The 11688-nt window shown below is 38.6% G+C and overlaps 2 protein-coding genes across 2 annotated transcripts; both read left to right on the forward strand.

The window, feature by feature from the left end:
- Window positions 1-2688: 2688 nt before the first annotated feature.
- Window positions 2689-6878, forward strand: LOC118271788 (mucin-2-like). The gene is made up of 4 exons (XM_035587999.2): window positions 2689-2823; window positions 4322-5640; window positions 5889-5988; window positions 6648-6878. The coding sequence occupies exons 1-4, from the start codon at window positions 2769-2771 to the stop codon at window positions 6851-6853; spliced, it is 1680 nt and encodes a 559-aa protein (XP_035443892.2). The 5' UTR covers window positions 2689-2768; the 3' UTR covers window positions 6854-6878.
- Window positions 6879-8226: 1348 nt separating this feature from the next.
- On the forward strand, window positions 8227-10972 carry LOC118272147 (uncharacterized). The gene is made up of 3 exons (XM_035588498.2): window positions 8227-8384; window positions 8770-9030; window positions 10610-10972. The coding sequence occupies exons 1-3, from the start codon at window positions 8279-8281 to the stop codon at window positions 10837-10839; spliced, it is 597 nt and encodes a 198-aa protein (XP_035444391.2). The 5' UTR covers window positions 8227-8278; the 3' UTR covers window positions 10840-10972.
- The last annotated feature ends 716 nt before the right edge of the window (window positions 10973-11688 follow it).

Genomic DNA, 11688 nt, shown 5'->3' on the forward strand with positions numbered 1-11688 from the left:
TTGTGTCAGTCGTATCAAACTGGTACAGGAGTAATTAGCGACGATTCTTATCCTATATATGACCGAAGCTACAGACTATCTTGCGGGTTTACCGGGTATCCGGCTCGAAGGGCAGAAATAGGAACGAGGTGGTTTTTAGTCAGTAAGAGTCTGACACTCCCTCTTGACTCGCCCAAGGCAAGAAAAGTCATTGGATGACTTTCTCACCTTAAAAAAATCGTAGAACCGAGAGCGTCTTACAATTTTGAATCACTAGTAAAAAATGGACTTTATCTTTTGATTGCACAGTTGGCGTTTAATGTCGCAAATTGGTATCTGTGGGATACGGAACAATCATACGTTTGATGCACAAATTGTTATAATAGGTACCAGGTCCGGGTGTAAAAGCAACGGTTAAAAAAAACAACAATCCCGTTTGTGGCTCCTTGAACAACGACGCAAACAGTTATGCACTGAAAAAAGGAAAGGATAATTAATATATGCGGATAAAATTAAATGTGGTTGACATATATCCTTATTGGACTAAAAACCCTAGGAAAAATTTAGATCAAAAAAATATTGCAGTCAATTTTTAGTTATGTTATTCTCTACAATGACAGATGGACCTAAACTTTGACTATAATTATATTAAGCATTAGTTTAAAACCAATAAAGGGATGGCAATTTTTTCCAATATTCTTCCAACATGCCACAAAATTGTTTATGACAGGAGGTGGTAAAGATAAAAGTACTCAATCATATTTTTAAGGGAATTCCAACCATATCACTTTGCAATAAAGTCGTCTGGCTATACAATATACATGCAACAGAATTTGAATGAGATGCGTTACCGTCCTCAACCTAGTTGGATTTAGTCCAAACGGAAGAAATAGCAGCTACACGTGTTGTAAAAATTCCTCTAAAATAAAATTGATGAAATTTTCCATGATTTTGTTCGCACATTAAAACGATGTTTTCGATAACATTTTGAGTGTGCTTCTACTACTACTAAAAAAATATCTTCACTATACAGTTTATGGCCGTATTATTACATCATTATCACCGTGACTGATTTATTTCCACTGTTTGTTATTTTTTAGTTTGTAATTGTAACGATGATCAATGGTTTTCCTCGTTAGTGGTCGATGCTGTAGTTACAGGTAACAATTATTAAAAGGTTAATTAACAAATAATTGTTTTTGTTTGATAATATTTCGCGCCGTAACTTGAGAATATCATTCTAATCAGCCACTGCAAAATACATGTTTCATTCTTAGGAAGGAGTTTGCTATAATCGTCATCTTTGGCGGATAAAAAGAAATTATATGTATATAGCAAAGAGAATACTGTTGCATATCTCTTGTTAACAGATCCACACCCGTGTTTACGGGGCATCGTGTTTTGCGCGCGCCTCAAAGAGCCATCACAGATGGGGCCCAGTAGGGCTGATGCCGAGCCGGAGCTGCGGACTGTCTAGTGGGTTACCGGGGCTCCGGCTCGAAAAGCAGGAGTAGGAACGGGTGGTTTTTAATCAATAAGAGTCTAACACTTCTCTCGCCTCTCCCAAAGTGAGACAGACAGGAAGACATTGGAAGGTTTTTCCCCCCAAAAAAAAAAGTAGTATTACGTGGAAATTATGTTGATAGATGAATTAGAGAATGCAACGGGAAAATTTGATGAAGATTAATTTTACTGTTCTTGTAGTGTACTTAAATGATGCATTTCTATAATGAGTCATGTAGAACTAATTCTTTCAAGTACCGAGTATTATCTCTGATATCTACAATTATGTACAAGGTGTGTGAAAAGTTGGTATGTCCTATCGACCCCCTTTCCGAATTGTTCCTCTTAATCATTTTCGAAAATATATATTTTTTTTGTTTATTGAGGATAACTTGTGTGTGTCAAATGGTATTCGAAAGCATAAACACATGCAAGGAAGTCCAAGCAAGTGGAACTAAGAATGGTTCATAATTTTACCTACTCAGATTGTAAATGGCTGATAGACACATAAAACAAATTTTGAGACTTAGTTTCCTCTGAAGAAAGACTGTAATGGAAGCTAAGCCCCTTAATAACAAGAATAATTCATGCGATTATTACTAAAAAGCCAAAAGTCAGCAATCAAAAGGTAGGCAGCGCGTCGTCGCCGCGTCTGCGCACGATGCTCATGATAAAGAGTCTGTGACTTGAAACTAGTAAAGCTTTTCTCCATTACTGTACGCGAGTAAACCGTGATGTTTAGTTAATTTTGTTAACCAAAATTTACTGTAACACTTTGTTGATACGAAAACTGAATCCAAATCATCTTGCTCAGCTATCGTACATGCACTAGAATTGGAAGTTACAACGGGATATTTACCATGTTTTTCAATTTTAGTGAGTTTCCGATATTTCGGCACTGTTGCAAGCGCCATGATCACGGATAAACTAGTTAGATGGGGATGGGGATAGATAACTTAGTTCATCCGAGATCATGGCGCTTGCAATAGTGCCGAAATATCGGAATCTCGCTAATATTGAAACACATGGTAACTATCCCATTGTAACTTCCAATTCTAGTGTTAGTGACCATGTCAGTTTAAAAACTTATATATCGTACATGCAAGTTGCAGCCATTCTACCAATAGAGTCAAACTTTCAACAAGTTGAACAGGGGCTTCCCTATGTCACTTAACCGAGTACCTTATCAAATCACCCCGTATATAAGAGTGATATTAACTTGATATAAAAGTGATGACACTTTATGGATAGGCCTTATTGCAAAAGTTGTAAGACACTCAGAAACAATGGCCAAGCTATTGTATATAGTTACATTGGTGATTCTGTGCACTGTGATTGGAGGTAGGTACATTTTTGTGATAATCTTTACTGTATAAAGTTAAGTGTTAGTAATAAGTTGAGTGCTAGAATTGAAACTTAAAACGGGATATTTACCATGTTTTTCAATATTTATGGGATATGATAAATCAGTTTATCCGTGATCATGGCGCTTGCAACAGTGCCGAAATATCGGAAACTCATAAATATTGAAAAACATGGTAAATATCTCGTTTTAAGTTTCAATTCTAGTGTTAGTGACCATATCAGTTTAAAAACAAAAAGTTGAGTGCATCTGAAATGGATGGGAAGGCATAGGACGTTAAAGAATATGATAGAGTGTTTGGGGTATAATGTGAAAGAATATAGGAGTTTTAAAGGAATGACATCTTGTGGTGGAGAATGAAAGAAGACAAAACTGGATCCTAAGTCTCTTGGAGTCAGTGTTTGTGCTGACAATAATGTTAGTTAAGTTACATATAAAAAAATCAAAACAACAAAATCCTACGTTTTTTTTTATGGTAAACGAGCAGACGGATCACTTGATGGTAAGCAATTGCCACTGCCCATGGACACCCGAAACACCAGAGGCGTTATAAGTGCGTTGTCGGCCTTTTGGGGATGAGGAATTTAAGTGTTGTTGGGGAATGGGGGATTAGAAAATTGGGAGAGGAGATAATTGTGCCTCAGGTAACATTCGCTTTCCCGCACTTAAATTATACTTATATGTATTACGTTATAGGAAAATTAATAAAGTTTTTAATAATATATGCGTGCATTCATGCATTATTTTTTTTATTGCATATCAATAAAAAACTTATAGATTACTGTTCCGAGATTTTAGCTGGTTTCATAAGGTTATTTTCTATTATAATATGTCACTCAAACTGCGCGAGATTGTTTACTTAATAAGTTCAAAAATCGCAGTAACAAGGAGCTTGTACCGATATTTTACTAGGCTTACCCCCCAAACTCCTTTTTACTTACGATGACGCTAAGTGCCCTTCTAGTTACAATTAATATACAGCGTGTAACAAAATACCCATATACACCAAGAAGCACTGAAGAATAAAGGTCTACCTATATACCTATCGATGAATTGTTCCCCAGTATCTTACACTTACTACAGTTGGCAATTATTGTGATAATCCATTATCTATAAGTGTTACGAGATTAAGAACCAATAGCAATGAAGAGATAAACTTGTTCTAATAGATAATAGATATTAATCATTGTTTACGCTATTTCAACATAATATATTATTTGTTCTTTATTTCCTACAGTTACATGTCTCCAAACATATATAATGTAAACAACTCTGTATAATCAAATCGAGTTTAATACGAAGCCTAGTTGATGTATAATGAAGTTATTTCAAACCCGGTATTGAAGTTGTTTCAATTATAAACAGGTGCTACGCCTTGCGAATAAATTCAATAAATTCTGATTCCTTACAATTTGAAAGTACTATTTTAATGAAGTTGATGCATACATCATATGAAATGATTTCCATGATTTTCAGCTGAAGCTCGAAAATGTTACGTGTGCCGTAACTGCCGTGATGTAAACTCAAGCCAACAACAAACATGTCCCAGCAAGAAGCCTACTACAGCTTCCACAGTAACACCGACTGGAACCACCGGCACTCCCACAGTAACACCGACTGGAACCACCGGCACTCCCACAGTAACACCGACTGGAACCACCGGCACTCCCACAGTAACACCGACTGGAAGCACCGGCACTCCCACAGTAACACCGACTGGAAGCACCGGCACTCCCACAGTAACACCGACTGGAAGCACCGGCACTCCCACAGTAACACCGACTGGAAGCACCGGCACTCCCACAGTAGCACCGACTGGAAGCACCGGCACTCCCACAGTAGCACCGACTGGAAGCACCGGCACTCCCACAGTAGCACCGACTGGAAGCACCGGCACTCCCACAGTAGCACCGACTGGAAGCACCGGCACTCCCTCAGTAGCACCGACTGGAAGCACCGGCACTCCCACAGTAGCACCGACTGGAAGCACCGGCACTCCCACAGTAGCACCGACTGGAAGCACCGGCACTCCCACAGTAGCACCGACTGGAAGCACCGGCACTCCCTCAGTAGCACCGACTGGAAGCACCGGCACTCCCACAGTAGCACCGACTGGAAGCACCGGCACTCCCACAGTAGCACCGACTGGAAGCACCGGCACTCCCACAGTAGCACCGACTGGAAGCACCGGCACTCCCACAGTAGCACCGACTGGAAGCACCGGCACTCCCTCAGTAGCACCGACTGGAAGCACCGGCACTCCCACAGTAGCACCGACCGGAAGCACCGGCACTCCCACAGTAGCACCGACTGGAAGCACCGGCACTCCCTCAGTAGCACCGACTGGAAGCACCGGCACTCCCTCAGTAGCACCGACTGGAAGCACCGGCACTCCCACAGTAGCACCGACTGGAAGCACCGGCACTCCCACAGTAGCACCGACTGGAAGCACCGGCACTCCCTCAGTAGCACCGACTGGAAGCACCGGCACTCCCACAGTAGCACCGACTGGAAGCACCGGCACTCCCACAGTAGCACCGACTGGAAGCACCGGCACTCCCACAGTAGCACCGACTGGAAGCACCGGCACTCCCACAGTAACACCGACTGGAAGCACCGGCACTCCCACAGTAACACCGACTGGAAGCACCGGCACTCCCACAGTAACACCGACTGGAAGCACCGGCACTCCCACAGTAACACCGACTGGAAGCACCGGCACTCCCACAGTAACACCGACTGGAACCACCGGCACTCTTGCTAACAATCCCACGTCTACACCAACTGACAATAAGGTAAAGATTTCTAATTAATACTCAAACCCAAGATTGCAGCTTTGTAAACATCTTCATATCCTATGAATGTTTATTTATTTTCACCACATCGTATAATTTTGTTTTTTTATGATTATAGAAAATAAATTATAACAATCGACATGCAATACATACTATAACAGAATAATCTTATTTGTCAGTTTCTACTCATACATTTCGTTGACTTTCAATGTGCGATAAAATTTGAACTACCTACTTTTATTTTCTAGTTCTTGTTACGAAGACGACGATCTTTACTATCTATAATGGAAGTAAGAGACAGTGATGACTCCGAATCTGAAGCTCAGTGTGCAGTAGCAACTTTTATGGGTACGTATAGAATCCATTTTCACTACATAGTATAATACAAATCCTCTTCCTCTGTCCCTATGTCCCTTTGTATGCTTAAATCTTTAAAACTACGCAACGGATTTTGATGTGTTTTGTTTAATAGATAGACTGATTCAAGAGGAAGGTTTTTATGTATAACACTTGCATAATACCTATTCGCCATTACATCAATGTAAAGCTGGGGCGACCCACAATTTATATTATATAAATATTTAATGGAAGTATTCGAAAATTGATACCACGATATCTTGGTGGTTACCAAGAGACCGTGTAAACTTTGTAGGTCTCGTGCCTCCTATCTGAAAGGAGTAAGGATATCAACGAAGTGACGGGTAATGATTGGATGTGAAAGCCGAAGATCGAAATCAGTTTCATACACATACATGATATTATTCTATTAGAAGTTTAGGCAACGGGCAAGCGATGGAAAGAGTTGAACCTAAAATGCGAGCAATTGGTTTTGTAAAAGACTCACTTTCTTTTTATTTTATTTTATTTTTAGCTGTGGTCGTCCCACAGCAGGGCAAAGGCCTCCCTAACCTACTTCCAATCCTCTCTGTGCAGAGCTTTCTGTGGCCAATCCTTATCGTAGGTGTCAAGTTCATCCCTTTCTTACATATGTTTAATATTATTTCCAGAAAACGGCAAGGAAGTTGTTTCTCGTGGCTGCTATTACCCATCAGAAGAAGAACAATGTCGTGATCTTGCTGGATCCGGAACAGATATTACAACATGTAAAATTTGCAAAGAAGATCTTTGCAACGCCTCTGCAAAACCTGTGATTGGCTTTACGTTAATGACCGCTTGTTTCATGTCCTCATTATATTTCTATTTAGCACGTTAATTAATAAATAACATGTTTTTTTTTTCAATAAGTAATTATTTGTATATCAATCCATTATCATTCCTCTGTTCGTTCGGGGCACATTCCATCAAATAATAAAGAGAGTTAAAAAAATAAATAAAAAGAGTTAAGAGAAAGGTTCTCAGTTTGACCTGAATATGTATGTTTATGCGCGATTATCTCGCGTTTGGTTAAACCGATTTTGATGCGATTTCAGCATAGTATTTTTCAGATTTAGGAGAAGGTTTTAGGGATATTATTTGACTTAAAAAAATGGAGACGGTTAAGAACATTGAAGGCGGTTCCCAATTTTTTTTAAAGTTTGTTTTGTTCAGTTTTGGTTTTACACTAGACACTTATTTTTTTTCATTTCTTGTCGTTTCATATTGTATTGTAGCTTTCATCTTTATTTACTTCTCAAATAAAATATTGTGGAGACTTGTCATTAGCTATCTGTTATTAATATATTTGTTTGTTAGTCTGTAAGCCTTCTGTAAAATATAATAAATAAATAGATAAATGAATTAAAACAAGTTCTATCAATCACAATTTCACAACTATAAAGATATTAGTGAACCATAAAAATGGTATCAAATTAAAACGTACACACCACGTAACAGCATGCGAACCGGATCGCCAACAATCCTGCTAATGACTAACAGCTATAGGCATAATTAATTAGGCAATACGGTTTACTCACGACTGACGGCTGCTCATAATTATGAGCCCTATTCCTGGCTTGAAACTAGTCGAGCATGTAGAATCTAATTTAAGCCATGTGGTGTAAGCAGAGTAGAATTTTGTCACAAACGTTAGCATTGAATCGTAAGATCCGATTAGGGGACTTAAGGGAGACTATACATTTAACGGAGACCGGCAGCAGTGCCTAGATGGGTCTGCGGACGGCGAGCAAGGGTAGCTCGCTGTCGGCGAGCCAGGGTAACTCGCCGACACGAACCAGACACGTGCGTATGGCGCGTCGCGTTCCTGATCCGGAACTGCGGACTACCTAGCGGGTTTACCGGGGCTCCGGCTCGAAAAGCAGGAGTAGGAACGAGGTGGTTTTTAGTCAGTAATAGTCTAACACTCCCTCTCACCTCACCCAGGGCCGAAGAAGGCATTGGATAATTGCGCTCCAGACGAGCCTTAACCTTCTAAAATGCGAGCGCCAACCCACCTGCCACGCGTCAAGATTGTGGGAAACCCTTTTATGGACAGGAGGCTCATAGTTCAGCAATAGAATGGGCTATTGGTGGAGACATATAATTAACATAGGTATCTGCTTACAAATCTTTATCATAGTTTATCTAAAGCGAGCTAGCTTGCTTCATTTACTGCGTACCATCAAGCTTACTAGAGCATGTAGAATTCAACCATTGTAATGATAAAAACGTTCTAAGTATAAAAGGATTCGTAAATTTAACAATGGTTTACTTTATCCGATCTCGAAGGAAAATGTCCAGACTGGCTGTGTTAATTTTGACCATATTTTTTGTAACAATCAGAGTGAAATGCCTCGCAGAACGGCTAGGTAATGTATTTATTTTATAATCCCTCCTCTCAATAGCAATATATGGCATTACTAACAAACCAGGCGAACTCCGTTTCGTCAGCAATGGTTTTCCCTGTTTTCCTGCCTTTTCCTGAATAATCTCTTGCATAAACCTTACGGACCCCGAAGCTTTTCCAACGAATGCAAAACCGTGAAAATCGGTTCATTCGTTCTTTCTGGAGTTAAAGCGTCAGGAAGGAAAACCCGACTTACATATTCTTATATTATAGATATTGATTTGAGCCTGAAGACAATTGACGAATTTAACATATAACTAGATGAACAAGAGGATATACATTGATAAGACAATCAACTGCCAAGAAAAGGTGACAAAGGTCCGATTAAAATTTGATATGTGTTTTAGATGACCCAAATCCAACACAGAAGGATGATCCAGATAATTTAGAAGCAGAAACAGAGGAAAGGTCGGCGTCGCCTCAACTTTACAACCCAGCTAGTAACAAGCCTAGGCCTGCAGTCTTCGCTCCGCAGATACGTCTGGTGGAATGTTACGCCTGCGTAGACTGCTATAAAGTCCAACAAAACACTACCACCAAGTACTGCCCCTACACCAACGATCCTACTAAAAACAACAAATGCGTCGTTTACACTGAAAAGTATACACGTAAGTAAATTTATTGTTACTTAACCGACTCTCGTTTTTGAGATATAAAGTTAGTCTATGCATTATTCCATACAGAACTACTAGTTCATGATTCATCTTCAGTCGCAAACCACTTGTTTTGCCATTTTCAACCATTACAAACTTTTCCATAAATTGGCGCGGTGGTTAGGCAACTGAGGTATTCCACATTGGGCACCCGTTTGAGTGGCACCCAAGCTAATGGCACCTGTATTAAACGAACCATTCTACGGATCATATTCGATAATATTTAACATGTTGAGAAACGTAAAATTCCTAACACTAGTATCTACTTATGTGCAGGTGCCATATGTGGAATAAAATATAGAATCATAAATTATTCCACAAATGGCACCCACAAAAAATTCCTATGGGGGCCATAAATGGAATATCTCCGGTGCCGGTACCCAGGGTAATCCCTGGGTACCATTTAAACGGGTGCTCAATGTGGAATACCTCGGGCTACTGACTGCCGTGTAACGTGTAGAGGGTACAATTCCCACACGGAGCAATTTTTTGTAAATTATAAAATGTATGTTTGTAAACGCACCCACGACACAGGAGAAAATCCTAGTGTGGAACAAGGTTTAAAATTAATTGTGCAATCTGACAGACAAAAATTACTTGTCATATTGTTATCATCATATTACTACTATGGTACTTCTATATTGACTCACATTTTTTCGATGAATATTGCCTGTGTAATTTAAAAACCACTTTAACTTGAGGTACCCACTCATTAAAAACATTTATTTCTAATTCAAAAGTCCTTTCATCATTTTTATCGCACACAATAAACCTTGTTGAAATCGTAGCATGAGTAATCATTGCAATTTATAAGTACCAAGTTCTTATGTACTGGGGCAGTCCCAGTGTTTATAATGATGATGATAAGATTAATATTTACTATTTGCCAAAGATCACTTTCACTAGTACAAAAGCTATCTGCGTACAAATTACAAATGCGTAATATAAGTTTTTAAACTGACATGGTCACTAACACTAACATTAGAACTTAAGACAGGATATTTACCATGTTTATTAAGTTCATCCGTGATCATGGCGCTTGCAACAGTGCCGAAATATCGGAAACTCATAAACATAGTAAATATCGTCTTAAGTTCTAATGATAGTACAAATGCGTAATTTATATTTAAAACTTCTTCGTGTATCATTTGAATATGTTGCTGTAATACTCATTAGAATTTCACTTTCAGAATTCTCAGTAATTGCATTTTGGAATTGTGCCTAGTGTTTAGCAAAAGACTCATCCCAGAATATGCACCTAGCGACACTAGAACTAATATTTTTTCTAATGCACTACACTTACCTCTTTCTAGTCTTAGCAGGAGTAGGAACGGGGTGATTTTTAGTTAGTAGGAGTCTGACACTCCCTCTCGCCTCGTCCAAGGCGGGAGAAGTCATGATTATCCCCCCTAAAAATATTATATATTTCACCAGTTACTATATACAATAAGTCCAATGTGGGTCAACATTATTGTCACTACACATTGTAACTAAACTTAATAGAAATTTTACTTAAACGCTTATTTACTTCTAGAAATGGAGAAACCCTGGTACGTTCGTGGCTGTGCTTCCGAACGAGGGTCCTGTTCAGAAATCACAAGAGCTGAAAGCCCTAATGCAAGAATAGTGAAGCTGGTACAATGTTCAGAATGCGAAGGTGACAGATGCAATGTAAATGGAGTGGCACGTTCACTCCCGAACCTCATAGCTGCAATACTTTTTGTTGTAATAACACCAATTATGGGTAAATGTGCACTTTTGTAATCACATCACGTTCGGTTTACAATGATACTTCCATGTTTTACATAATCCTTCGGTTGGTAAGATCGTCGATGTGTCTATTAAAAGGTAATGTCTCGATTTTTTTATTTCTTTTCAATAAAATCGATGTGCTAGATGTGGTTTTGATTTACAAGTCACCTGATTCACTGTCTATTTGATAAAATGCTTACTGTTACGAATTGGAATATGAATACCATGATGATTATTATTTCTAATTTCTTAATAGTAGCAAATTGTTCAAGTTTTTAATAGACTCTTTCTGCAGAGAACACGTGTGTTTAATTTCACCCCGAATATCAAGCATATCTCAAACAGCTAAGTAATAGAAACTATTTTTAACGACATCTATACAGTTATAGTGAAACTTTTAATGTAATTAATTAATGCAATGCAGCGCCATCTACGTTGGGAGAACAATATTAAAAACATTACTTGAAATCGAATGTAGATGGCGTTATTATAAATATAATTTGATAAGTTTTATTATTTTCGTAACAAAACATTATTTAAGTGTTTATTGAATTATTGTAAAATATTTTCATTATATTATTTATAGACAGTCCAATTAGGTAAGTTTTAGTGAGTATATGTATAGGCACATAGGTACCTGTTTAAAATACATAAAAATGTATTTAACATAGTTAATCATTATACATTTTTCAAATTATTCGGTCATCGAATATCTAGATATCAAATAAGTGGTCCAACCAGAAAAAACATTTAGAAAAATATTGACAAAACTACTACAAAATACTGGCGACTAATTTGGCTTCTTGGCAAATCGAAACTCCTCCATGTCTCGCGGAATACACTAAATATTTAGACGGAGAC

Source organism: Spodoptera frugiperda, chromosome 5 (genome assembly GCF_023101765.2).
Source record: "Spodoptera frugiperda isolate SF20-4 chromosome 5, AGI-APGP_CSIRO_Sfru_2.0, whole genome shotgun sequence".
Classification (NCBI taxonomy): Eukaryota; Metazoa; Arthropoda; class Insecta; order Lepidoptera; family Noctuidae; genus Spodoptera; species Spodoptera frugiperda.